Source organism: Fulvia fulva, chromosome 13 (assembly GCF_020509005.1).
Source record: "Fulvia fulva chromosome 13, complete sequence".
Lineage (NCBI taxonomy): Eukaryota > Fungi > Ascomycota > Dothideomycetes > Mycosphaerellales > Mycosphaerellaceae > Fulvia > Fulvia fulva.
In genome coordinates, this window is record NC_063024.1 from 1,380,157 (window position 1) to 1,406,416 (window position 26,260).

Below are 26,260 nucleotides of genomic sequence, written 5' to 3' on the forward strand. Positions count from 1 at the left end.
GTATAGGAGCTAATCGTTAGTTTCTATACTTTTTACGTCCTCTATAAGTTACTACTAGTTGTCTTAGGGGAGCTTCGCCTATAGAGCCGTAGGCGCTAGTAGTACCGTAGCCTAGGCTACTATTACCTAGGAGTTACCTAATATAGCTAGGTACCTCCGCGGCGTTTAGAGCTAAAGAAATAGGGTAAAGAGAACTTTAAGCTATCTAGATTAAATAAGGTAGAACTCCCTTAAATCTAGGGGTAGTGGCCTACTTTGTATATCGTTAGAATAGCCTTAATACGAGCTTTCGAATATGTCGTGTTTTAGGGCTACTTCCTCCGTCGGTACTTACTTAGTAAGATTAGGTTAGTAGTATACGCGTTAATACTTTTATATAGATATACGCTATCTAGCTCGGTCCTTCTTCTTCGTCGTCTTATATAATTCACCGCCTTCTACTACTACGTAACTCGTACCTATTTAATAGTATCTATTATATCTACTATAGGAACTTAACTTTCCGGTATCTACCGTTAACGTTATACTTAGTCTAACTACGGTAAAAGAGCTAAGGGTACGAGAGAGAGAGGATAGGCTTTCTCTCGTACTCCGATATAGGCGGATCCCTAAGGATTAGATACTTAACGTATAGCGTAGGACTAGTCTATACGCTAGGTATAGCGGCGGCGGTCGTATTTCTAGTTACTAGGCCTTAGACTTAAGCGCGTAGCTACTTATATCTAGTCTAGTCGATAGTCATATCTAGGACGGTAGCTATTTCCGGATCGTCTATAGCCTAAGTAGTACTGATAGTAGCACGCTCCACACTAACCAAACCGCCCAAAACAACTGGTGGGATTATGTTCATTTCTGAAGGTGTTGTTCTATCTCGCTATTCACATCCACACCACCTTGTTCTTCGTTCTGCTGCGTCTATAGTCACAATGTGTATCTACTGCGTTCTTCTGACCCCTGCTGAATATGATATTCTCTAATCTCTCGGGTGATATGGCTGTCTTGAGCCTGCAGTGTCCAGAGCATTGCGCACCTGATGCCTTGTGGGTGCGAAGAGCGGTTTGAAGGTCTTAATAAGGTCTCTTTGCGAGCACTTGATGCCCTTAAGTCTGCAGTAGTGATAGGCTCCTACTATCTGATTCTTTATGAGGTGTTGAAAGGTGTTTGGTCATCTTGCAGTAGCTTCTCCAACCCAAGAAACAGGTGAAAAGTTTGCGACGGTAGCATGCGACAACAACACCACATATAGCCAATCCAAGCACGACAATTTGTTCAGTGATGTATCCAGATACGTGTATAAATTTGCTGGTTGCAATGGGCCTGATATTGGATAAAGAAAACACGATTGAAGATGTGGTGTTGTTTTTTGGTGGAGGTGGGCGCTTTGGTCCGTATGACGCGTGATATCCTAGATGTTTTCTCACCCAGACTTGGTCGCAATGATGTGGCGAGAGGCTGTGGCGTCCGGAGATCTGCGCTAGCTGTAAAGTTACCGCAGATCACCGAGGCACGACTCCAACTTTTCAACACGCGAGCAAAGGGCTCCGACGAACAGCATGCGTTTGCGAAGGCTTTACGAAGACCACGGCATCACACGGGTCGCCAGTTCGAAAGCATCAAGCAGCCTTGCCTACTTTTTGCCCGTCTGGCAGTGAATATACACATGTGGCGAGCATGGATCTGCAACGCCCAGGACTCAAGCACCGCCAAGCTCGGCCACGAAGTCGATGAGGGTTAAGCTTGTGTCATTGTGGATCCTGATACACTTCGTATCTACCTCGTAAACATAGACTGCAAGAAGCGCGTCAAGGATAATAAGTATGTGGCGATTGAGTGCCTGTGCTGTTGCGCACGATCTTTCATTTCATTCAGCATTTCGAGAGTCATGCACGCACGACTCCTCCCCCTCGCCGCTCTTGCGGTAGGCCTTGTCAACGCAACTCCCATCTCCCAATCCCTACCTCCTCCGTCGGTTCTCGAACAACGTCAAACACTAGCGACGAGTCCAGGCGCTATCGCTTGCAGCAACCTTGCCACAAGTCTTGGGGCAAGCAAAGTGCAGCAGCCCATCAGTCTTGAGTACCAGACATCCAAGTTCAAATATTGGAATGCGGTGCAGTCAAAGTACAACCCGACTTGTGCCATCTATCCCACCTTCGCGCAAGATGTATCGGTGGCACTCAAAGTCATCAAGGCCGCAAAGTCGAGGTTCGCCATCAAAGCCGCAGGACACAACCCAAACACTTTCTTCTCGAGCGTCGATCAAGGTGTGCTCATCGACCTAAACTCCATGACAACGAGGACATATGATGCGTCCACCACTATCGGGACCTATCAGCCGGGTGGTACCTTTGGCGATGTGTACAACTACTTCCAGCAGTACGGTCGTACTGTTGTTGGTGCTCGATTGGCAGGTGTCGGAACCGGCCTTGCTCTGGGTGGCGGCTTGAGCTACCTCTCTCCTCAGTACGGCCTGGCATGCGACAGCTTCAGGGAGCTAGAGGTCGTCCTTCCGAATGGCAAGATCGTGACCGCATCGCCAACGCAGAACTCTGACCTCTTCTTCGCTGATCGCGGTGGAGGAGGCAATGCTTATGGTGTGGTTACCAAGTACACCATACAGACAAGGCCTTCAGGCACGTTCTACGCTGGCAACATCATCTACCTGTTCAACAACTCCGCCGTCCTCGAAGCGATCCGTAACTTTGTTGAGTACAACACGGATCCCAAGGCATCTATCATCGGCACATACGAGAAGTTGAGCACACCATCCGTCGGCGCCCTTGATCTGGATCAAGCAATCATCATGTTCCTCGTGTATGACGGGCCAAACTCGGGAGACGCCTTCAAGAACTTTACCAGTATCCCGCACCTGCTGAACACGCTCGGGCCAAAGTCATACCCAGAAGTGGTCAACATGCCAATCCCACTCTCTACCGATATCAGCAGAGGCGACAACATCTTCCGAGTCCAAGTCCACCGCGTCAACGACCAGTCCTACCAACAAGCTTTCGACGCATGGGAGAAGTGGTGCGAGACCAACAAGGGCAAATACATCCTGTCCTCGCTGGACTTCCAGCCAATTCCAAAGTCTCTGACAGACGCATCAAAGTCACAAAATGGCGGTAATGCAATGCAAATGCCAGATGGACCATGGTTCTGGCTCAACTACCTCATCTCAACACCACCGACGCTCACGTCGTCACAGTACGATGCTGTACAGGCAAGCTTCCGAGACATGGTTAACTCTGTGCCGAATGCTGCTGGCTTGCCACTGTTCATCAATGACGCAAACTACGACCAGAATCCGTTGAAGACATTTAGCACCTATTCCAGGCTGCAAAAAATCAAGAAGAATTATGACCCAGATAACTTCTTTGCGAAATATACCGGTGGATGGAACTTCAACGCATAGAATGAGGCGTGCACATGCACATACTAGTCACTGTACCATGACGAAGACGTGACAAAACATTACTACTAGCGACTCCAGCTACATTTGCGTTCGACAGCGGTGAGCCATTCCACTGCGATATCGTACAAGTCCATGCCTATGACCCCACAGGGGCGGCTTCAGTCTTTGACAGCCCACTCCTTGCATGCTTCAAGATCTTGAAACATCGAACCGCGCAGCGCCTCCAGCCCATCCTGATTCGCGGCGATCAAAACTTGAAGTTTCTGACGATCGCGTCCATCATCTGCAAGAGCAGCCTCATAGCGATGATCAAAGCTTGCCAGAACATCCTGCTCCCACTTACCCCATGTTCAATCGCTGCCCTTCAGTCGCAGTGCCAAGCTCTCCGCCCATGCCTCGTCCATCATTACGGGAACCTCGTGGAATAGGTTCTCGCCCTGAAGAGATATCGCTTTGTCCTTGACACGATCGACTCGCGCCTCGTGAGCCTTCCGTGCCTTCGCTTTGCCTTCAGCCGCATAGTCCTTCGACTCAATCTTTGCAGCTCGTTCGTAGGCATCTTCCATGGCCTGTCCAACGAAAGATAGAGTGTACTGGTCATCGTGGAGTGCCATGTGACGTATGCATTCGATTTCGTCTTGGGAGGCACGCAATTCTCTGTCAACATTGCGATGAGCTTTCCTGCTGAAAGTTTTCAAGCTCCTTGAGAATTCAGCTCCGTTGGGTATCTCTTCGGCAGTCGAGAGGCTTTGCAACGCGTCGTGCACATCGTCCATACTTGTATGATGTCTGTCGTACACTGCTCGAGATAGCGTGGAAAGCTGCTCGAAGCCTGGCGCCAGTTCGTTGACGATGACGGCCTGGATCGACGCGTTCCATGAGATTGAATTCTTGCCGGGCCGCTTCCAATAGCCACGTTTCCGGCAGAAAGCGCGGAAGTTGGCGACATGATAGCGCGACCACTGGTCTACTCGTCGCGATACAGACCGCTGCCAGACAGGACGGTGCAGTGGAAACAGCCGGAGAATGTGGTTCTCGAAAGCAACTTCAAATCTCTCCTTCATCATGGCCTGCTCTCTGCTCCGGCATGTTGCAAAGAGTTTGACGATCTTTGCTCGAAGTTCCTGGTGTTTCGTGAGTGGAGTATTGGTGAAGCAGGCAAGCATACGTTCCATGACCACGGGGAGCTTGGTCGTGACGACTTCGTCCATGATCTTCGTCTTGTCATCACCCGCGATGCAGTAGAGGGCCTTTTTTAGAGCCGGAATTACAGTACTTTCGATATCCAGCGTGGACTCTTCCGAGGTAACAGGTTCTCTGACATGCTTTGCGTACTCCTTCGGCGAAGTAAAGATCATTCTCAAGTCAGGTGCATCGTGCGACCCGGAGAGCTGTCTGAGTTTGTCCTTCATGGTATTTTCCGTCCTTCGGTTCCGGATGTCCACCTCAATATGCTTCACAGCTCGTTTGGCATCACGAATCGCGTTTGGCATTCGTTCGAGGACTTCGTGGACTGCTGGGACTTCTGTGTACTTCCCGCTGTTCAGTAGTTGCGTAAGTTGGCTTGTCAAGGCCGTGTGATGTGTCTCGAGCCCCTTCACTGCTTCTTCCGCAGTCTCGACCGCATGCTTGTCTGCTGCACACAGATGTGCTTTCACTGAGGGTCTACTTGATCACAGAAGGTAAAACAAGCGATGACACAGTCCATTTTCCGCAGACTGATACACAAGCGCAACATATCATCAAAATGCACATTGAGGTTGCACCGAGACACCGGTGTCACGAGTACCACGTATCCCGCCTCATGCTGGATGTATGATGTCGTCGTCTCGACTATCGAAGGGTCGCTATCCGAGATACCAGGCGTGTCGGCGAGTGCCACGCCTGCTCTCAAGAGATTATGAGCATGTCGCACTCGCACTTTCTTGAGAAGCGGCCAAGGATGCGACTTGGCAGTGCCGTTGTCAAGACTTGGTGGAGGTCTGGAAAGGTCGTAGAGTACGGCGTGTAGTTCACCGATGTTGAGCGCAGCGCAAGATTCGATGTCACTGCGGCGATTTCGTGTGTTGAGGTACTGCTGCACATACCCAGTGATCTTTGTGACAGAAGCTGGAATTCCATCGCGTCCAGCAGAGAGCCATGCACGTACGGCTTGAACAGACGTGTAGCCGTATTGACGTAGCAGAGCAAAGAGGCGTTCGACAGCAGCCATGCACTGCTTCTGTTTCTCCTGGTGATAATCGTCGTCGACATCGTCGGCGTTGTCGGCTCAATACTCTTGGATCTCGAAGAACAGAACAATGTCTTGACAGTAGCTGGCCACTTTTTAGCAAGACAAGAATGATGCGGGAGTGTCGTGCTTGACCGGCTCTGCGGTGTAATTACCTTTCTATATTCTTCCGAATCTGCTCATTGGTATGGTAATGCGCATCAAGCTGGAACGTCTCTTCTTGGCCGGATCTTGCCGCAGCGTACTAGTGCACAATGTTCGTGCCACGAGGCCCATCATCACTGATCGCCAGTCCGGGTTGGTCGAGCAGGCAGCTCGTGATAGCACTCTTGCCGGCACCGGCTTGGCCGACCAGTGCAATTGGCCTAGCCGGGTTGGATAGCGCTCTACGGAGCTTCTTGAGCTGTACGGAAAATGTTTAAAGCTCTCGATTGGTGTGCCCAGGGCCTTCGAGCTCGCCCACCAGCGACAAAGTGCGATCGATGTAGTCGATGAGAGTCTTCTCCAGTCGGGCGGCACTCGGGTGGTACGCGGGATGGCGAGGTAGGCCAAGATCGCCAGGGGACAGGCGCTCGTCAGGCTGCTCGTCTCGTTTCGCGCGCTTTGGTGCTGGGCTGGGACGGACATCAGTATGGACCTCAGGCTAGATGTTTGACAAACCTTGCTGCACCACGATGTTGTCTGCGCTGACCTGGCGAACACGCTTGATGCTGCCCACAGCGATGTCTGGAGGCATGTCGTTGATGTGGAAGAAGTAAGTGATTCTGTGTCGACAAGAATGCAGCAAGAAGATGACCGGTTTGGTGGATAAAAAAGAGTGTGTGTGAAGCGCTCTCTTGTCTCAAGTGTTGTGTGAGTCCTGCAAGACAGATCAATGATAGCACCTGCATCCACACCGACACATATCCGGGCTGTGAGACAAAGCAGCGCTGATGCAGGCCAGGTACTATGTTCCGTTTGCGCAAGATGGGCCTGGCCGGCTTCCCGCAAGATTGCGACTTGGGCGTCTTGTTCCTAGATTCTGGGCCTGACTGGTTTCGCCTGTGTTATTCAATGAGACAATGCAAAGGTGTCGCAACCAATACATCATGTCCATGCAACACTCACCCTGGATCGCGTTTACCTCCTCTTTTGGAGATCTGCGACCGACATCTCGAATCTGATGTCTAACGGCCGACGGCAAGCGCAATCCACCATTGCGGATTCTCTCATTGGTCAAACATCTTCCATGCGTACGGCCACCCAGCAGAGCCGTTTTGATAGTCCAGTTCGTTGATTCATACCAAGATGATCCGTGCCCATGGCAGAGCGTGGCAAGAGTGAGACGATTTGATGCAGTATGATCCAGAGACAATACTGACTCTACTGTGTACGTTCTTCCAATTGAGATGAGGACCCAGGACGAGGTGCATGAAGTGCGGCGCATAGCTCTCACGGAAGGCAGCATGGTGTGGGTCGGTCGACCGACGACGAACGGGCTGTCTTGCTGTCAGTCATCCAAGTCATGTGGCTAGCCGAAGCAGCATCGGCTGGGCACCGTCTGTTGCCAAAGGGACACCTTCGACGCGATGGGTTGAAGGTGAAATTGGGCGGAGAGAAGAGCGGGAACGCCGACGTGTCGGTGCAAAGTGTCAAGCCAAGACAAAAGCATCGACCTCCATGTTTCCAGACTGCCGTGTAACAAGACCTCCAGCGTCTATCCTCACTCGAAATCGCGCCCGTATTTGCCTGTCTTACCATCCGCCCCACCCACGCCAGACCCTACCATAAATCTCACACCGCCCCCTCAATCTCCCCCCTCCCATACCCCAAAACATACAACACATCCACCAAACTCCCACTATTCAACCTCGTCGGCGCCATCGCCTGTACCTTCGGCTTCGCATTAAACGCCACGCCCAACCCCGCCACCTCCATCATAGGCAAATCATTACTCCCATCGCCCACCGCCACGACCCGTTCGAGCGGAATGCCTTCCTTCTCGGCAATTTCCTGCAATAACTCTCGTTTCTTGATGCCGTGAATAATGGGTTGGCCTTCTACGAGTTCGCCTGTGAGGGTACCAGTGGATGAGTCGGCGACGAGGTGGTTGGCGTAGCAGTAGTCTAGACCGAGCTCGGCTTGAATCCAAGAGGCTAGGGGCGTGAAGCCGCCGCTCAGCACTGCCATTTTCCAGCCCTGTGCTTTTAGGGACTTCGTCAATTCCCGTGCTCCGGTGGTGAAGGTAATGATCCCGCCCTTCTTCATCTCGTCCCAGATAGAAGTTGGCACACCCTTGAGATACCCTACCCTCGCCCGTAACGAAGCTTCAAAGTCCGTATAGGGCTCCTCACCGCGCATGGCCGCCTCGGTAATGGCGGACACTTGGTCGTAGACACCAACGCAGCGGGCCAGCTCGTCGATAACTTCTTGTTGGATTAGAGTGGAGTCCATGTCGAAGACTGCGAGGCCGGGTGCTTTGTGGAAGGCGTAGAGGGGGCCGGGTTGGAGGAAGAGTTCGATTTCATGGATCTTCTCAAACGTTGTCAAGTCATGATCGGTCAGAGCCTTCAGCTGCCGTAGCGATAGGACTTCCTTGAAAGTGAGAAGGAGCGATGCAACTTTGCCATCATCGCCATCCTGGAAGGTAGGTTGGAGTGGTGAGTCCTCATGGGATGGATGGAGATGTGGTTGGAGATGTTGGTGGAGATCTTTGAACAGGGCTTCCCAGACCTATTGAAGATGGTCAGCCTTATGCACATCAATGTCCATTCAGGTGTATGTCCTTGTCCGAGCCATGTCATCTTCGTCTTGGCATGCTCCTCGTCGGTAGGTGCAACTGTTGCCTCAACGCTTTCTCTTCAGGATCAGACCTACCTCCTGCGGCTTCTTCGCCTTCGCAAAAATCAGCAGAACCACGCCCAGTTCCACTGTATCCGATGCTGCACTCATCTTGTCACTCAAGATGTTCAATGCATATTGTTGTCAAGGACAAGTTCGACTTTTGCCATCTGGAAAGCTCAGAGATGACTCAGCGTCCCGATATCGCGCGAATCCCGAACGATAAACGCAGATACATGTTCACTCTGTACAGTTCTTCTGTCTACACTATCTACAGCCTGAACACTTCCGTGGATATCATCAAAGACAAAAAGTCATCCAAACACATCTCAATCATTATTAGTCTCATCCACATTCTCATCAATTATTTCCCTGTCCACTGTCCACCCAAGCTTGTTGTGCTGCAGGACTGAGCTCAATAAGCCTTTCCATGCCAGCGACAAACACACCATCGAGTCGTAATAGTGCAAGATTAAGCAAATCACAGCTCCTGCTCTTGATTCGCAGCAAGCTTCGCCAGGCCTTGAGCAGTCCCAAGCATTCTTTGGCGTCGGCTACTCCTGGCGATGTGACGAAGAGCAGTAGCATGAACGAAGAGGCGATGGTAAAGTTTGTGCGGGAGTCTGTTAAGATATCAGTGAATGTCCGTTTCGCTGCGAAGTTGGTTCAAAACTTACAGCTCGCCCAAAAGGCTTCCAGCTCTCTCGCGTTCAAGCACTCCAGAAAATCTGAGATTTCTTTCGCCACGGCCAGTGCTCCAGTACGCAGTGCTGTGACGGCTGCGGCATTCGAGTCCGTTACTCTCGATCTAAGCATCGCACGAAAGAGCTCCATCTTTGCTGTGATGTACGCCAGCTGCAACGATCCATTCCCGTCCAGCTCAAGCTGCATCAATTTCCGTCGATGGTTGCTGTCTGACGAGCCCATGGAAGAAGTGCCACTAGGCTGATCTGGAAGTAGGCCAGGTGGAAGTGTTTGGTACCACTCTGTCAGGCGGATGCGCAACGGTTTGGCGACTTCCAATGTGGCCTCCAGGCTTTTATGAAGTTGTCTCGTTGCCTTGATACTGAACAGGTCCCGCAAGATGTCATCCACGATCAAGGTGAGCTCACAAAGCTTGATGAAGTGCTGTACAGCGGAGTCTGCTCTGCTGTCACCGAAGTCATCGCTTCTTCGATCCACCTCGGGGAAATCATCATGCGTGAGTGGCGGCACATCCCAGTCGTCAGCCTGTATGTGGCTACTGCGTCCGAAGTTGAGTGCCAACCACTTGTCTTGTATGTAGACCGCCCACGCCAAGTGCTTGCGTTGCTTGATTTCCCACGAAGGAATGGGCCAATCTGTGGGATCTCGGTTCAGACCTAGCGCCTGCGCAATGCTTACTGCAGTGGACATCATGACCCACTTGAAAGGTGTGTCGCTGACATGTCGGTTTGTGGGCCGTCGCTGTACCAGTAATAATAATGTTTGCATGACCGAGATGCTCGGCGTGTGCAGTAATGGTTGACACGACTGCCATGCGATCTTGAAGAGCGCGTCAGCCGATGGAGGTGTATACACTTCCACACACAGCTTCTCGTCCCAAGCACAGAAAGGCAGAGCATGTCCATAGATGGCAGCCAGCACACAGGGTGGAATCTCTCGCGGTACTTGCACTCCGTCCACGTCTCTTGCCCCGCCCTCGCGACTCAGCAGAGGAAAGTATGGTTGCACATATTTGTAGAACAGTCTGATCAGCCGCTTGCCTATCTCATCGCTGACAATGTCCTCCAGCTCCCGCCGCCACCTATCTTGCGTGTCTGACTTGTCTTGTGGCTGTGCTTTTGACGCCAACGCATTGTGCTGTATCATGAAGAATGTGGGTATCGTGCTGTCGTTCTCGCCTGGTCCACTGTTCATCTTCCGCATCCTCACTGATTGGAACGTCGCTTCGTTGTATTCATCGTATCTGTACTTGGAGAGTAGGTAAGGATCCGACTCCCCGCTGATGCCCACAATCTGAGCATTGGAAGAGTTCTGTCGATCGAGGGAAGGCTCGCCGCTGGTCGAGTCGAAGGGAAGCTGTAAGTTCGCTGGCAAGCTCGACGGCTGCGATTGAGGAGAGGATGCGCCCATGGACGATCGGGCCTGGTGGTGGTCGGGAAACTTGTGCGCCAAGGTATTGCCATTGCTCGTGGAGGCCGACATTGGCTCGAAGGTTTCGAAATTCATGGGCGCGTGGTATAGCTGAGGGTCGAATGGAAAGTCCTGCTGCATTCCTCCGCCGTTCATGGCCATGCCTGGCATTTCAAAGGGCGTCATGTTGCTCTCCCAAGGCATGATGTCCTGCTGCATGTCCATGCCGTTGATGCCGCCATTGCTGAACTGCGCACTGCTGTCGATGCTCCCATTCGTGCCGTGCTTGAAGACGCCGTCTACTGCTTTATGGTTCTCTGTCGTCTGCTCGTTGGGTCTTCGTCTCTTGGCGGGGGATTCGACGAAGGTGCACTCCTTGTTGAACCTGATGCACAGCTCACACGGAGGATTCGCTTCGAGATGGCAGGCAGCCTTCTTATATCGACAGAAGTCGCATGGTCTCTTGTTACGCGACTTGTATGCTCGTGCTCGTGCTCTGTCGGTGGCATCACCGGCCGAGCCAGGGTGCTGTTGGCCTTGTGGGCCTGGCGGCGAGACCTGCTGAGGGGTGTGGAAGGAGCCCATGTGTGGTATGGGCAGAGGAGGCGGCGGCGGATGGGCGTGGTGTGTTGGGAGGGCCATTGTTATGACTCGGTCGATGCTCGCTATCTCTCGCGGGTGCGGGTGCTGGGCCAGTCGCTGCTGGTGGGTGTGAGGATGCGCCCCCAACAGCGATGGCCGCCCCGCTACGGGGCTGCTAGCCACGATGTCGCTGTGCTGCTAGGTAGCTTGTCGCGAATCGATTGCGTGCAATGGCCAGAAGGATGGGCGAGGCTTGGCGTCTGTGTCAGTGAATGCGTTGCGACTCCACTGCGCGTATGCCGATAGCGGCTGCTTCCAACATGATTGTGAATGCCTGATGAATCCTTGATGGCCAACAGCCTCGGCACGTCAGCCGTATGTGGTTTAGTCCTCCTACTCGTGGCTCCCACGTGAGAGGCATTCGACTCCGGATTCCGAAGGCATTGGCGAATCATCATTAGAACTACCTTCTCCAACTTTGTTACCTGTAACCTCACAATCGACAGCGATATTGGTCATGGAAACGCTGCAGGCCTCCACTTCTCGCTACAATGATTGTCCTTGCCACCCTGATCCTTACCACCCTCCATCAGCACCGCACGTCTGGCTGCGATACGACGACAGAACTGCTGTTGATGAAAGCCGTGTTACACACGCCATGCGCCGATAAGGATCGTCTTGACGCCTCAGCTCGTTATCATGCATGAACGTGCCGCCGGCCGTCTCTACGGGCCGTGTACCTGGCCTGCTGCCCGAACAACACTCGTCCCGGGGCATCAGCACGCTGGCTGGCAGTCATAGGCAAACATCTTCGCCTAGCCATGGCCATGAGGAAACCGCGGCGAAGCAGCAAGGTAATGTTGAAACGCTCCAGGCTGTTTCTGAATGTCGGATTCCTCGTTCCTCCCCTACTGTCTGCTCCCTCCATCCGTTCTTCCCTGCTCCTGTAGCATGTTGTCCGAACAAGCACGACGAGCTTAACCCAGCAGAGTCAGGGATTAAATCGCACCCAAGACCTTACCACTCCCTGCACAAGACGAAGCGACACCGTCTCTAGCCGACGACATCGGGGCCATCGGAATGGCTCGCAAGATCAGGCTAGCAGCCGCCCAGATGGGCGCGACTCATCGACAGTCACCTCGAGAAGAACCCCTGCGACGAATGATCAAGCTGCTGGATGATGCAGCTTGCACAGGGGCCGAAGTTGTCTTGTTCCCAGAGACAGCTTTCACGACTTTCTTTCCGCGTTACTTGATCGAAGATGAAGCAGAATTGGCATCGTTCTTCGAGTATGGCGACATCACAACTTCGTCCCAGACAGCTCCCCTCTTCGAAAGAGCACGATTCCATGGGATCGATATATCAGTCGGTTTCGCAGAAGCTTGCGACAATGGCGATCGCTTCAATACGTCCATCTACTACCACGCCAAATCAAGATCGATCTTGGCCAAGTATAGGAAGATACACCTTCCTGGTGACTTTGAGCCTTTCAGTGACCCCAACGCAACGAACCAGCTAGAGAAGCGCTACTTCAAGCCTGGGAATCTGGGCTTCGAAGCATTCAGAGCGCCAGATCAAGCTGATGATGCACAACCGATCTTTGGTATGATGATATGCAATGACAGAAGATGGCCTGAAGCGTGGCGATGCTTAGGGCTTCAGGGTGTGGAGGTGGTGCTTTGTGGCTACAATACTGCTGGGTTTGCACCTCATCTATGGGGCGGCGATACCAAGCAGGATCCTGAGGTATGTGATGCAAGCCGACCATCCTGGAAGCGGAAGTGAGAACTAACAGGCTATCATAACAGGCTGCAAAACAAAACGCCCTATTACACCACAAATTATTAATGCAGTCAAACAGCTACATGAACGCCACCTTCTCCGTCTGCGCTGCGAGGTGCGGTCTCGACGATGGCAAGTACAATCTCATATGCGGAAGCTGTATCATTGATCCAGAAGGAAAGATCTTGGCAGAAGCAAGAACCAAAGAAGACGAAATCGTAGTGGCAGACTGTGACCTGGACAAATGCCGACAAGGCAAGTCCAGAACTTTCGACTTCGCACGACATCGCCGCGTAGAGCACTACAGCCGCATTGTCGAGCAGACCGGTGTTGTGGAACCTCTCCGATTAGTTGAGCGACAGCACGCGACACCGGTCGTCGCCATTCCTACGAACCGTGACGGCGTATCGGAGATACACGATACCAGCCAGGAACAGCACACCGAGAGCGTGCCGACCGCATCTTCTACCTCCCCAGCATCACCAAGCGCTAAGCCCATCCGCATCCTCCTCATCAACCCCAACGCCACCAAATCCATGACAGACGCCTGCGTAACCTCAGTCCAATCAACCCTCCCATCCGACATCGAGGTCCACGGCTTCACTGGTCCCGCCGACGACGCTTCCACTGCAATCGAATCACAAACCGACAACGTTCTATCTTCCGCAGCATCCTTTCGCGCTCTGCATCCGATCCTCTCCTCCCCGACGAACCCTTATCATGCATTATTGGTAGCATGTTATTCCGATCACGCGTTGATAAAAATGCTGCGTGAAGAATTCGAGCTGCCTGTTATTGGGATCATGGAAGCGTCTCTGTTCTACGCCAGGACTTTGGGGAGTAAATTCGGCATCGTGGCGACGGGGCAGAGGAGTAAGATTGGGCATGAGGGGAATGTTAGGACCTACGGGATGGAGAAGTTCTGTGCTATCGTCGAGTCTTGTGATCTCGGCGTTCTGGATCTAGAGCGGTTGCCACGTGAGACCGTGATCGAACGGATGAGGGGTGTTAGTGAGAGATTAGTAGAAAGAGGAGCGGAGGTGCTATGTCTAGGATGCGCGGGCATGACGGGGATGAAAGAAGCTGTGGGGGAGGTGGTGAGGGGCGAGGGAGTGGAAGTTGTGGATGGCGTTGTAGCGGGAGTGCAGCATCTTGTAGGCGTGGTGAGGATGGGTGGCAGGACGAGTAAAGTGGGATTGTGGAGGAGTAGTGCTGCTGGCAGGGAGAGGAGGGGACAGGGGTATGTATGAATGACCGAACGCTTCGTATGAAGGACTACACGCATGAGTACGACGGGAAGAAATGTGAGATACCCTCACAACCCAAGAACCTCCCTCCCCATGCCCCTCATCTCCACAACCCATCGAAACTGACAATCCTTCAAGCCCGCAACATCACACCCCACAAAGAGGACCTTGGCCAGAATGGCATCAAGTTTCACCATCAACGCCCTCACCTCCCTCTGCGCCTCCTCCACCTCCAGCGCGTTCAGCGCATCCTCCACCCCCACCAAATCATCCCACAAAAGCGCAATCAGACTCTCCCTCGCCGTCTCATCCAACACACTCGCAACTCCCGCCGTCTTCACAAATTGCTTCATGGTGGCCTTCATCATGCGGTAATTCTCCTTCGTGGCGCTGAGTCTCCGTCCCAGGGCATCCGAGACACTGACGCTCTGCCTCTTCAAAATCTGCAGGCGTGCGTACGTCGCTTGGTCCACGCGAGAGAGTTCAACGGGAGTGAGGACTTCTCGCAAAGTCTTTTGCGCTTCGTTGTGGCCTAAGAGGAGGGCGAGGAGGTGTTGAGGCGGAGCGGTGGTGAGGAGGTGGGAGATGTATTTGATGTCGTGGACAGTTGGGAAGTCATTCTGGCGCAGGCCAAGTTGTGAGGCCGTGAGATCGGTAGGGTCGAGGAGAAGGCGGATACTTTGCTCTGTTAGGACAGTCTTTGAGTCGACGTCTTTGGGTGTTTCGGCGATGAGCTCTTCGACCAGTTCTAGGAGGGCCTGGATTGGGCCGTGCATGGTGGTGGCATCGTCGTAGGGTCACGGAGGATGAGCGATGAGATTTGCATGTCGAGGGTCAGGTTGTTGGGCTGTTCGAAGCGAGATGAGGTGTTGTTCTTTGTCGCAGGAGGAGGCTGCATTGAGCTTGGAGCTGACCACAATGAGTTTGTGCTCGATGCGGATGGCATCGCAAGCGAGGAATGTGATTGCGGAGCCGATACCCAGATCTTTGGGGCCAGTCAATTTGCGTGATCAAATGTTTTCATACTTCAGCTGTTTTTCCATCTATCGACTTGCTGTGGTGATGTTCCGTAGACTGGACTTCCACATCACTCCCTACACCCTCCACCACTTCGTCCTCGCTGATCGGCATGGGTGATAGCTTGTGACACGCCCAGTACACAAAGCCACTGATGAGTATACTCACCAGCCAGCTGAGGCTGTACAGGTATGATGCGCCCTTCGGTACTGCGAGTGCACCGTTGCAGGCTTTCGCGAGACCTGGCATATTCGGCGCAATTCCACACATGAACGCCACAAAAGCTCGCCAGTTGATTCCATGCCAAAACCAGTGCGGTGCGTCGTGCGATGCTGTGTAGAGTGCTGCGAGAGAAAGGCGTCGCTGGCGGATGATCCAGAAGTCGCAGACGAGGATACCTGCAAGGGCTCCGAGGAAGAGCGCGTAGCCTGTGGGGAAGGATGAGAAGGAGTTCGCGCTGTACTGGATGTACCAAGGCACGGCTGCAATGGAAAGAGTAGCGCACACGCACGCGCCTCTTCTGTTGTTGATGTATCTTGGGAACCATAAGCTAAGATCGTTGGAGAAGCTGACACTGTTGGCTGAGATGTTAGTTCCAACCACCGCAAACGCCCAGCATAGTCCAGCGAAGAACTGGGCAGCTCGGTTGTTCCAAAGCGTCGCAATGTAGAGCGGATTCCAGGCTTGCTTCGCAGACACACCATAGACCACCCCAGCGGCACTTGTGACCGTCGCCCCCAGCACACCACACATGGTGACAAGGACCATCAAGCCAACAGCCTGCGTCCAGAAGACCTGGCGTGGGTATTTCGCGTAGCGAGTAAAGTCGGGCATGTTCAAAGCCAGTGTTGCTTTGGGTCCAATAGCGGTCGTGACGCATTGGAAGAAGACCACGACGACCGGAGTGCCGTCAGTGATGCGTGTTGGTCTGGAGAAGGTAGGTCCGAAGCCGTTCGCAGCTACCAGAGCCCAGATGAATAGCGTCAAGCCGAAGATTGGCATGATGAATGTCTGAGTGCAGCTGTACAAAAGAGGCCATGTCCCACACGCAGCATGGCCACAGTGTGCCATCTGCCGCAGGTAGCCGTGAACTGAAGCATCCACATGACAGTATTATAGATCGGTACAGCAGACGACGCTGAAGTGGCTGAATAGACGTACACGGAGGCGCAGCTCCGGGCCAACTTCGTGAACAAGTGAAGAAGGCGCGGCTGCGTTGTTGATGAGTCGAGGAGTGCAGGAATCACTCGCTTACCATACAGGCCGTCCACCCATCGACTGGCCTCGATCTACAAAAGGCACCGCACCGCGAACCTCGACATTCGAACATCGCCCGTGACCGGACCGACAACGATGCTATCAACAAATCTCCTAGCGCTATGCGCGACTACTGCCTCGGCAGCCACCAACCTCTTCGTGGCAGATTACAGCGGCAACGTCACGACGCTATCGCTCAGCGAGACCAACGGCACCTACAAGCTCGAGCAGACTTCCATCAACGATGGCTGCGCACCCAACCCATCGTGGCTGACCATCGACCCAGCAAGAGGCGTGCTCTACTGCCTCAACGAAGGCCTCTCCTCACCAAACGGCTCGCTCAGCAGCTTCACCATCAACGCCGACGGCAGCCTCGAGCATGTCCAAAACACCACAACCGCCAACGGCCCAGTCAGCGGCATCATCTACGGCGAGCCAGCCGGTCAGCGTGCCCTTGCTCTGGCACACTACCGCGGCTCGGCTGTCAGTTCGTGGTTGTTGACAGAGGGCGGCAACTTCGCCGAGAATGGCGCTCACTTCTTCACGCTCCACCAGCCAGGCCCGCATCCAGACCGACAGGCCGCTCCATACGAGCACGAAGCAATCACGGACCCGACTGGCCAGTACATTGTTGTGCCTGACCTCGGCGCAGATCTCGTGCGAGTCTTTGGCTGGAATGCTGAGACCCTCGAGCTCGAAGCTTTGCAGCCACTGAAGCTCACTCCAGGAACCGGGCCACGACACGCTGCATTCTACACGCCGTATGGCGTCCCGCGTGGAACGACGCACATGTACCTCGTGGGCGAGCTTACAGGGACTGGTGAGTTCTAGGTCACACAACACTGACTGACAACTCCAGACTAACATCAACATAGTCACCGCCTACTCCGTCGCCTACCTCCCCGGCAACAGCGGCCTCTCCTTCACCGAGCTCTCCAACACCAGCACAATCCCCCTCTTCACCCCCCACCGCCGCAACGCCCCCGCCGAAATCCACGTCTCCCCCGACAACCGCTTCCTCATCATCTCCAACCGCAACGACAGCTCCTTCACCCTCCCCGACCCCATCGGCGAAAGCGACTCCATCTCCACCTTCGCGCTTGACCACGACGGTAGCATAACGTTCACCCAACTCTGGCCAGCGGCTGGTCTGTTCCCACGTCACTATGAGACCAACGCGATTGGTAACCTGGTAGCCGTTGGTCTGCAGAATAGCCAGGCTGTTGCGATTCTGGCAAGAGATGTACAGACTGGTTTGATCGGCGAGCCGGTTGCGAGGATTGAGATTGGTGGCAATGTTACGGCTGTGGTGTGGGATGAAGAGCGTGCGCTGGGAGTGTTGGGAGGATAGGAAACCCCGGACATGACCCTAGCCCCTCCGAGCTGTGCTGCGGCATTGGAGGGCTGCGCTGGATGATGCTAGGTCGAGGGCTGATTTTTACTGTGGTCTGAGCAGCCTCTGCGCCATCATCATTGTTATCTTGCTTCCTTCACTGTATCTGACCTTCAGAGTCGCTAGGGTTGCTGTTATGGCGATGGACTTGTATGCAGATGACCTGAGGACGCTGAAGGCGGAGAGTGAGAAGGCGTGTGGGACTGTGGTGAAGCTCTGAGGTGGATCATTACTGTATACGACAGACGCGAGACAGGTTAGGTAGACACAGAATGCTCATGTATTGACAGGCTGCTGGCCTTGCAGATTACACGTGCTCAGCGAGTGAGGTGCCAGTGGTGGCACGTCAGGCAAGTTGTCATTGACGGACTGCCTTATCACCCGATGTCTTTGATGCAGACAAGCTGAACGATGAGGCAAAACAATCGCCACTGGCGCAATAGCATCCGAATGAGAAACTTGGAGAGATCAGACCTCCTTAGGGGTCCAAACGACAATCATCCATGCGGAAGTGTAGTCTCGATTGCTTGAGCCATTGCGCCAGTGGTGAATGTCTGCCAAGACGATCCTTGGAGTGGTGCACAACTCTTAAACTCGCGTGGATAAAGAGCTGCCCTCAAGGACTGATCGACTATCGCAGAACCGTCCACCTTTTGACCGTGTCGTAGGTAATACTCTTGCACTATAGAGCCTCCCGTGTACCTTTATAATGGGTAAAAAGGTTTCCGTGTACAGCAACCATCGTTGGCGCAGAGACACACCACAGTAAGAGTTGTCTGGCTGCGTGGTCGAGGTCAAGCATGAATGCGCCTGGGCGATGTACAACACATCGCCCAGGCCCGTTCTCAATGCCAGCATTTGTGCCAATGACGGACGGTTGCTTTTGGCTTTTTTGGAAAGTTGATGTGGATGGGAACATGGGTCCTGCTTTTAATGATGTTGTCTCCATGGATGGATAAGGTTCAAAGCATAGCTGGGTGAAGCTGGTGGCAGGACTCAATGGAGGGAGATGATCTGGGTGGCGATGGATATCGCTTGGTTGCTGAGGATTGTCAGGTTCATAAACTCGTCAGGTCGTGATCTAAGTCTATTGCTATTAGTCTCACAGCATCCTCAAGCCAGGATGATCTTCCACCTCGCCGTAACATGTCGAATCTGCCGTCCCCAGATCACAAGTGGTATCGCCAACAGCATAATCAACACAAAGATCCCAGCCTGTGTCCCAAAAGCTTTGACATATCCAACATCATCCACCCACGGCACCACTCCATACAGGAACCCAAACGCCACAACGTTCTTTAGCCCCACCACCAGCGTCAACGCATCCGCATTAACAGGCAAATACGAATCCGACACATAAGTCATCGTCATAGTCGGCACAGCCGTCAGCCCGACACTCACCATTCCATTCCCAAAGAACAAACTCGTCCAATGCAGCGTCTCCCTAACCCCATACCCAAATGCCAAACACCCCGCCGGCACAACCAACGCCGGGACGAACAGCAGATGTAACCTCGTCTCCGGCTGGAAGACACCCCCCCCCTTCTTCCAACTCCGCCAGTCGCTATATCGATCCACGACCCATCCTCCGATGAAAGCGCCGACGAGGTTTCCGAGAAGGCCGGGAATGTTGATGAGGCCGTTGATGGAGGGGGACCAGGAGTAGGGTGGGGCTTGGAGGATGAAGGGGTTGAGGATGTTGACGGCGACGACCCAGGCGAGGGAGATGGCGAAGTCGAGGAAGGCGAGGATTACGGCTGGGTAGGCGAGCATGGGGAAGGGGCGGAGGGAGAGTTTGAGGAGGTTCGTGTTCTTTGCTAGGCCGGGCCAGAGGTTAAGGGTTTGGATGTATGTCTTTTTTGAGAGTTCGTGGTGGTGGTGGTGGTGGTGTTCTTTGAGTGCATTGGTCGCAGCTGATGGGACGGCTTTCTCTGGGTCTTCAGCGGTGGTGAGGAATGTCTCGGATCGTGGCGTGGTAGGGTAATCTGTCCTCGAAGCCGGATCGTCGTCCAGGCTCGTGAATGAGCCTGCAAATGAAGCATCGAGATCGATTGTCAAACGATCGTATCGGGTCTCCGGGACGAAGAATAGGACTAGCAGGAAGTTTACAGCCACAAGGCCGAAGGAGTGCCATTTGTGTACTCGCCAACTCGTACCAGAGATCACGAACCCACAGATCAAAGGTCCGATAGTGTTCCCGCCTGCGATTGCGTTCATGTACCAGCCCATGAGATTTGCTCGTTCATGCAGGAAGAAGACATCGTTCACGATCGATGCTGAAAGAGCTTCGCTTGCGGATCCCGCGAAGGCGGCGATGATGTTGGACCAAGAGGAGACTCTCGAACGATTTGGCCAGCGCTCCCCACAAGTAGGCCACCGCGAGAAGCAGTGTTGAGAAGACAAAGACGGGTCTTTTGCCGATGTATAGAGCGAGAGGTACCCAGAGGAAGTTGAAGACCCCTGAGATCAGGATTGGCCAAATCAGTAGTTCGCTGGTCTGGGTCATCGTCTTGTCGAACTCGATGCTGAGAGGGTAGAAGGCCGGTGCGAGGCCTCCAATGGCGTAGTTGGTCAGGAAGGCGAAGCTGCACACGCTGAAGAAGCAGATGTACTTTTGCCATTTCGGCCATCTGAGAGGATCGTCGGGGTCGTGTGAGTTGGGTGTTGGGTGGAGGATGAGAAGGCCATCGTTTGACGTGTCGCGCAGGAGGACAGTGTCTCCGGTGTTGTCCAGGTCTCGGAGAGAACGAAACTTCATAGTGATGAGTTCTCTTCGGTGTTCGACAGCTCTCGCTGGACGACAGGCGGCTGAAAGTCCCTCCAGCCACAGTGCTGGACACTATGGTCGCTCACGCAGTCCTGATAAGTCGAAAAGGGTGTCTACCTCGCGAGTATACTATGTGGCACAGTTAAGAACTACGAACGCATTGAGCATACTTACATTGACTTCAGCGTGGCGAAGCTAACACGCACAATGGCCCGTCATGAAGAAGCAAGTGATCGGGGCAGCGAGCCAGCGCTCCGGTCGGGTTCGGATGCATGTCGTGCAGCACCGTCGGGATCTCAGCCTATAGCGATGGCTTGACAACGGTGAAGTGGCATTGGACTGCCTCAAAGTAGAAATCGTCGCTGAGGAAGCCGAGAATTTGACCTTCCGTAGACTAACCCTTTCCGCACGTTGCACAGCGGCAAAGGATCACGCGGTACAGCCAATGTGCAGTCATGGCCGCTGAAGTTGTCCAATCGAGGGACGCCTTGGTGACCAAGTCTGCTGAGCGTGATGGACCTGCACGTGCTGCACACTACAATCGAATATTGATGAATGAGAGTCAAGTGTGAAGCTTCGGGTGAGGAGATCCGGGTTGGTCAGCGGAAAACTACGTGTACTGAACACTCTGCCTCAGGAGTGACGCTACCCGAAGAGCGACCTGGCGGACATGTCACAGAACAATGCTACTACAGCTGTCTCCTGGCATTCAGAACTACTCCTTCGCCGTTGTGCGCTCCTTGCATGGTGTACGAGGTCTACTAGCAGAAGCTTTCACGTGGCTTTCGAGGACGACAGGCACATCGGACACTCTCTCATTACCTAAACAGATCGCTCGATCTACTCACCACCGAACACTGGACATGTGGCTAGCAACCAATTCCAGCAATTCTGACTTGTTTACATCCTTGTCGAATGTCTTCACCCCAGCATGACATCCCTTGCTGAACCCACAGCAGTTCGAAGGTGCATCGCCTGCCTTCTTTCCATTGGCCGTGAACACTCTCTGGTCGCTCGAAGCAGTCAAGCGCAAGTCCAGACAAGAGCTCATGCAAAAGATCGGCGACCGTCAGCTCTCTCCCACGCACCCGGTAGTGCCTGGCTTCTGTTGACAGATCGAGGAGTCTACATTCCACCCCTCACGTCCACCACAGTGGAGCCCCAGACCATGTATATGTAGAATGGGAATGTGGCAGGTCGTGTCTCAAACACGGTCGCTCGCGGTAGGTCGCTTTCAGTCGGTTCTGCTCATCTGTGGTCACCATCTGCCGCGCGAAGGCTGAATCAACATGACATCCCGAAGACTTAATGCCGAGGACTGGACGCCTGTACATCCCACAAAGCTGAATGCTAGCATCTCCAATGAGTCAAGGACCGCGCATTCACGGTCTTCCGGCAATTCGCAGCGCGCACTGCGCCCTAAGCCATTGAACATACCATCAAAACTACCCCAAACACCGCCCAATGCTAAGCAGTCGCACTTTCCACCCCAGAATGGCGATTCGGACCAGGCCAAGGACATTCCCACTGATCCGCAGATCGTCGACTTGGGTCCTCCTGGACCATGGCCGCATCGTGGTTCTCCCGCCGTACGAAATCGCCGCATGGGTTCGCCGAACCTAGCATCGCACTTCAATTCCAGGCAGTCCGAGATCTCTCTTGGTATATTAGACTACTACACCAGAGAACCAACCCCGTCGCTGAAAAGTCCTGAGCTTCCACCGCCACCTACACCGAAGCTGGACTCTGCCATCGAGCAGTTTGACTTCGGTCTTCCTCCAACCCCAACGCCATCCGTCGTGACCACGATACCATGTCTTGTCAACGCGACAGCTGAAGCAGAGCGGCAGGAGCAGTCTCTCATCCCAGTATCGCCTCCGAGTGGTCAGCTACGCCACAATGTGATGAACAATGGCTACAGTCTCTTTCCAGTGATCAAGGAAGTGACACCTCCACCCCGAAGGCCTACAATCACGCTGGTCGAGCCATTTGGCCGACGCAACACCACTCCAGGAAGTAACACCAGCTCAATAGCTTCCCCGCCAGATCGATGCCACCGCCCACGAAAGGAGAGCATATCAAGTTCCGTTCGCAGCCGCAACGACAGCTTCATCTCCGGCCACCGCGACAAGCATGGCCGGATACCACTCCGCATCCTGTCATCCGACTCGACTTCCAGCACCTGCCGCACCAGAGTCGCCTCTTCGAACATATCAGCCGTACCAGAGAAGCAAAGCAGATGGTCCGACGACACAATCACATCACCTTCCACAGCATCTACGCCTGGCCCGAGGACCTCGTTTGGTTCTCTGTTGCGACGGGACAGTGCGCAGTATCCTGCATGCTTCTTCGAGGACGATGAAGAGGCGCCTTTAAGACGGAAGTTCGCGTGGAAGAAGACGTCTATGGCTTCAAGTCATGAGCATCAGCGGGGGCGTTACGATGAGCCGCCGAGTTTTGGGGAGCGGTTTGTTAAGCTTATGCTGTGCGGCTGTGGTGGACGATAACACAGAGTCGGGAATTAGGTTTGGCAAGTTGACATGATTTGATGACTTGACGACGATACCCGGTAGCGTCTCGTAGCTGTTTGGTATGGACGTACATTGTTCTCCCGGGCCACCGTTGCCGTCTTTAGTCTCGCAGCAGTGCGGCCGCTTCATCTGCTCGGGCGATACGTCTCCACGTGGCGACAAGCATACCTGGTGAACAGCTTCGAACTTTCCTACTGCTGAGCCGGCGCCACCAACACCGCTAAAAAGTCGGCATAGAACATCGATGTCTACAGCAGTACGTTGTACTGAATGGATATCGCAAGCGGAATCACGCGATGCCATGACGATCCGGGGGAGCGCTGGCCGCGCCAAGGAAGCTTCCAACTCGCAGGCACATCCTCGACGACTCCGCACCCGGTATCCTTCCCACTTCACGACTCCGCACTCGGTATCTCGTATCCCCAAAACACTGCTGCTTCCTGTGACGCGCGAATCCGCTCACAAAACTCCTCCACAGCGGTGTACAATCCTGCTGCCAGCCGCGGCCTTCCTGTTGTGGACGTGTTCCTGAGGCACTGAGCGGGTACAGCGGGCACAAGAAACAACAAGCAAGCACTTCATCTGGGCAGATCGGCTGATTAGTTCGCCGGGGCGAAGCTTGATGCCAGGAACGATGCTGGTACGTTGCCTATATAGGCAGCTCGAACGCTTCGGCTAAGTCTTATCGTCGTCAGCGTCCTGGATCGTTGCACAGCTTGATGCAACCTGACGCCGGCACGAACCTACCACAGCTTGAGCACAGTCGGCACTCACCGAGAACCGCAGCAGGGGCAGGCAAACACGAGCATGTAGGGCAAGATCACTGCCGCTGGTTGGCTACCGCTGTACGAGCGTTTGGAACACTGCAGGTGCATCTTGCACCCCCGCCGTCATCGTTCAGGATGGCTGTGGTCGTGATAGTAGGCGGATAAGTAAGAACAACACCCGACCTCATCTTATTGTTCAAGATCGTCGTCCTCTGACATCTGTTGTTTGTTGCTACTGACATCGATCGTTACAATGCTGATGAAAGCATTTCTATCCGGGGCAGCTCTGCTTGCCTCGCTGGCACCAGTTCACGCTTCACTGAGTCCGAAATTCCATGGCGCTTCACCAAAGATCAACAAGCGACAGGTTACCTTCCCAGCGAACGTCACAGACTACAAGACCATCACAACACCGACCGGCGTCAAGATTCGCTACAAGGAGCCAGGCAAGGAGGGCGTTTGCGAGACCACACCCGGAGTCGACTCATACTCGGGATACATTGACATTGCGCCAAATGTGCACATGTTCTTCTGGTTCTTTGAGAGCCGACGGGATCCTGCCAACGATGACTTCACCTTGTGGCTGAATGGAGGTCCGGGCTCAGATTCATTGATCGGTCTCTTCGAGGAGTTGGGTCCTTGCCGCATCAACGAGAACCTCACGACAGTGTTGAACCCTTGGTCTTGGAACAATGTGTCAAACATGCTCTTCCTCAGCCAACCTATTGGTACTGGACTGTCTTACGCGAAAGAGCAACAGGGTTCTCTTGGTAACTACACTGGACAGTTCCTGAACTCATCTCAGACAAACGTAAACGGCACATGGCCGATCCTTGACCCAGTCAACGTTGGCGAAATCGACACCACTGATCTCGCGGCTGTTGGAGCTTGGCACGTACTTCAAGGATTCCTCTCTGGAATCGACAAGCTTGAAGGCAACGATATGAAGGCCCCAAAGAAGTTCAACCTCGCCACTGAGTCCTACGGTGGACACTATGGACCTGCATTCTTCAACTACTTCTACCAGGAGAATGAGAAGATCAAGAACGGCTCGAGCAAGGGCTATGCCATGGACTTCAACTCTCTGACCCTGATCAATGCTATCATTTCGGAGACGATCCAGGCAGGCTACTACCCAGAGTTCGCTACCAAGAACACGTACAACATCACTTCCTACAACGAGACGGTCTACAACTATGCCAAGTTCGCCAACAACATGATTGGTGGCTGTCAAGAGATGATCCAAAGTTGCGAGGCGGCTGCGATGGAACTGAATGGTGGCTCTGTACGAGGCAGAATTACCGACATTGCTTCGAGAAGTCCCGCGATTGCAGCGATTTGCAGTGAAGCTCAGAATATGTGCAGAGACAATGTGGAGGGGGTAAGTATCGGTACTGTTACGTCCCGTTTCACTGCTAACAACTCTTAGATGTACTACAACTACGGAAACCGTGGCGTTTATGACATTAGGCACCCGCGAGCCGACCCAACTCCACCGTCCTATTACGAAGATTACCTCAACCAGGCGCACATCCAGCAAGCTGTCGGCGTCTCTGTCAACTACACCGGAAGCAACAGTGATATCTACTATCAATTCCAGGATACTGGCGACTTCATCTACCCTAACTTCTTGCTCGATCTTCAAGATATCATCGCTAGTGGTGTCCGCGTGGCCTTGGCCTATGGTGATGCTGGTGAGTCGTTTTCCATCACCATTTGCACATTGCACAGATACTAATTGTGTGCACAGACTACATCTGTAACTGGTTCGGAGGACAAGCCGTCAGTCTGCAAGTCAACCACACGCACAAGGCAGAATTCAACGCAGCTGGATACGAGCCTTTCATGTACGGCGGAATGGAGTACGGCGAGACTCGCGAGCGCGGCAACTTCTCCTTTACTCGCGTATACGAGTCCGGTCATGAGGTCCCATACTACCAGCCACAGGCCGCGCTTGCACACTTCGAGCGTGTGATCAGTGGTGTCGATATCCCACAAGGTATCGAGAAGGTCTCCGCCAGCTTGGTCAGCAATGGCACTGCCAATGCTACACACACGAACGCGTTCGTGCCACTGCCACCTACGGAATCTGCAGGATACGCCTCGTGGAGTGCAAGCATTGTTGCTAGCTATGATGCTCTGGACCTCTTGCCGCCACCGACAGCCACTCCTACGCTCTAGTCGACCTTGGAGAGTGTTCCATGCTCTGCTAACCATCATCAGCCATTCTTCTCGGTGGGCTTTAATGATTGAGCCACCTATGACATGGGAGGCCGCCGAGTCGAGGAGATAATATCTACAGTCTCTGGGAGAGCATCAGACTCTTATCCTACCTCCTAA

At 53.6% G+C, this 26,260-nt stretch overlaps 13 protein-coding genes across 13 annotated transcripts; 5 read left to right on the top strand and 8 right to left on the bottom strand.

Annotated features, from left to right (window-relative positions):
* Positions 1 to 1,882: 1,882 nt before the first annotated feature.
* Positions 1,883 to 3,412, top strand: CLAFUR5_14491 (uncharacterized protein; the record flags this gene model as incomplete). The annotated part of the gene is made up of 1 exon (XM_047913639.1): positions 1,883 to 3,412. One exon carries the CDS (start codon positions 1,883 to 1,885, stop codon positions 3,410 to 3,412), a length of 1,530 nt encoding a protein of 509 aa, XP_047769399.1.
* A 350-nt stretch (positions 3,413 to 3,762) lies between these two features.
* Positions 3,763 to 4,905, bottom strand: CLAFUR5_14492 (uncharacterized protein; the record flags this gene model as incomplete). Its single annotated transcript, XM_047913640.1, has 1 exon — positions 3,763 to 4,905. One exon carries the CDS (start codon positions 4,903 to 4,905, stop codon positions 3,763 to 3,765), a length of 1,143 nt encoding a protein of 380 aa, XP_047769400.1.
* Positions 4,906 to 6,060: 1,155 nt separating this feature from the next.
* CLAFUR5_14493 (uncharacterized protein) lies at positions 6,061 to 6,378 on the bottom strand (the record flags this gene model as incomplete). Its single annotated transcript, XM_047913641.1, has 2 exons — positions 6,061 to 6,251; positions 6,303 to 6,378. 2 exons carry the CDS (start codon positions 6,376 to 6,378, stop codon positions 6,061 to 6,063), a joined length of 267 nt encoding a protein of 88 aa, XP_047769216.1.
* A 1,037-nt stretch (positions 6,379 to 7,415) lies between these two features.
* On the bottom strand, positions 7,416 to 8,573 carry CLAFUR5_14494 (Phosphoserine phosphatase; the record flags this gene model as incomplete). The annotated part of the gene is made up of 2 exons (XM_047913642.1): positions 7,416 to 8,354; positions 8,499 to 8,573. The coding sequence occupies 2 exons, from the start codon at positions 8,571 to 8,573 to the stop codon at positions 7,416 to 7,418; spliced, it is 1,014 nt and encodes a 337-aa protein (XP_047769214.1).
* A 249-nt stretch (positions 8,574 to 8,822) lies between these two features.
* Positions 8,823 to 11,219, bottom strand: CLAFUR5_14495 (Communesin biosynthesis cluster-specific transcription factor cnsN; the record flags this gene model as incomplete). Its single annotated transcript, XM_047913643.1, has 2 exons — positions 8,823 to 9,085; positions 9,140 to 11,219. 2 exons carry the CDS (start codon positions 11,217 to 11,219, stop codon positions 8,823 to 8,825), a joined length of 2,343 nt encoding a protein of 780 aa, XP_047769215.1.
* A 1,020-nt stretch (positions 11,220 to 12,239) lies between these two features.
* CLAFUR5_14496 (N-carbamoyl-D-amino acid hydrolase) lies at positions 12,240 to 14,191 on the top strand (the record flags this gene model as incomplete). The annotated part of the gene is made up of 2 exons (XM_047913644.1): positions 12,240 to 12,905; positions 12,968 to 14,191. The coding sequence occupies 2 exons, from the start codon at positions 12,240 to 12,242 to the stop codon at positions 14,189 to 14,191; spliced, it is 1,890 nt and encodes a 629-aa protein (XP_047769396.1).
* A 65-nt stretch (positions 14,192 to 14,256) lies between these two features.
* On the bottom strand, positions 14,257 to 14,964 carry CLAFUR5_14497 (uncharacterized protein; the record flags this gene model as incomplete). The annotated part of the gene is made up of 1 exon (XM_047913645.1): positions 14,257 to 14,964. One exon carries the CDS (start codon positions 14,962 to 14,964, stop codon positions 14,257 to 14,259), a length of 708 nt encoding a protein of 235 aa, XP_047769397.1.
* A 244-nt stretch (positions 14,965 to 15,208) lies between these two features.
* Positions 15,209 to 16,207, bottom strand: CLAFUR5_14498 (Uracil permease; the record flags this gene model as incomplete). The annotated part of the gene is made up of 1 exon (XM_047913646.1): positions 15,209 to 16,207. The coding sequence occupies one exon, from the start codon at positions 16,205 to 16,207 to the stop codon at positions 15,209 to 15,211; it is 999 nt and encodes a 332-aa protein (XP_047769496.1).
* A 351-nt stretch (positions 16,208 to 16,558) lies between these two features.
* Positions 16,559 to 17,813, top strand: CLAFUR5_14499 (putative 6-phosphogluconolactonase; the record flags this gene model as incomplete). Its single annotated transcript, XM_047913647.1, has 2 exons — positions 16,559 to 17,282; positions 17,338 to 17,813. The coding sequence occupies 2 exons, from the start codon at positions 16,559 to 16,561 to the stop codon at positions 17,811 to 17,813; spliced, it is 1,200 nt and encodes a 399-aa protein (XP_047769213.1).
* Positions 17,814 to 18,968: 1,155 nt separating this feature from the next.
* CLAFUR5_14500 (uncharacterized protein) lies at positions 18,969 to 19,628 on the bottom strand (the record flags this gene model as incomplete). The annotated part of the gene is made up of 1 exon (XM_047913648.1): positions 18,969 to 19,628. The coding sequence occupies one exon, from the start codon at positions 19,626 to 19,628 to the stop codon at positions 18,969 to 18,971; it is 660 nt and encodes a 219-aa protein (XP_047769730.1).
* Positions 19,629 to 20,097: 469 nt separating this feature from the next.
* CLAFUR5_14501 (uncharacterized protein) lies at positions 20,098 to 20,613 on the bottom strand (the record flags this gene model as incomplete). Its single annotated transcript, XM_047913649.1, has 1 exon — positions 20,098 to 20,613. The coding sequence occupies one exon, from the start codon at positions 20,611 to 20,613 to the stop codon at positions 20,098 to 20,100; it is 516 nt and encodes a 171-aa protein (XP_047769731.1).
* A 1,298-nt stretch (positions 20,614 to 21,911) lies between these two features.
* CLAFUR5_14502 (uncharacterized protein) lies at positions 21,912 to 23,129 on the top strand (the record flags this gene model as incomplete). The annotated part of the gene is made up of 1 exon (XM_047913650.1): positions 21,912 to 23,129. One exon carries the CDS (start codon positions 21,912 to 21,914, stop codon positions 23,127 to 23,129), a length of 1,218 nt encoding a protein of 405 aa, XP_047769728.1.
* A 1,044-nt stretch (positions 23,130 to 24,173) lies between these two features.
* Positions 24,174 to 26,101, top strand: CLAFUR5_14503 (Carboxypeptidase S1 B; the record flags this gene model as incomplete). The annotated part of the gene is made up of 3 exons (XM_047913651.1): positions 24,174 to 25,301; positions 25,350 to 25,614; positions 25,671 to 26,101. The coding sequence occupies 3 exons, from the start codon at positions 24,174 to 24,176 to the stop codon at positions 26,099 to 26,101; spliced, it is 1,824 nt and encodes a 607-aa protein (XP_047769729.1).
* Between the last annotated feature and the right edge of the window lie 159 nt (positions 26,102 to 26,260).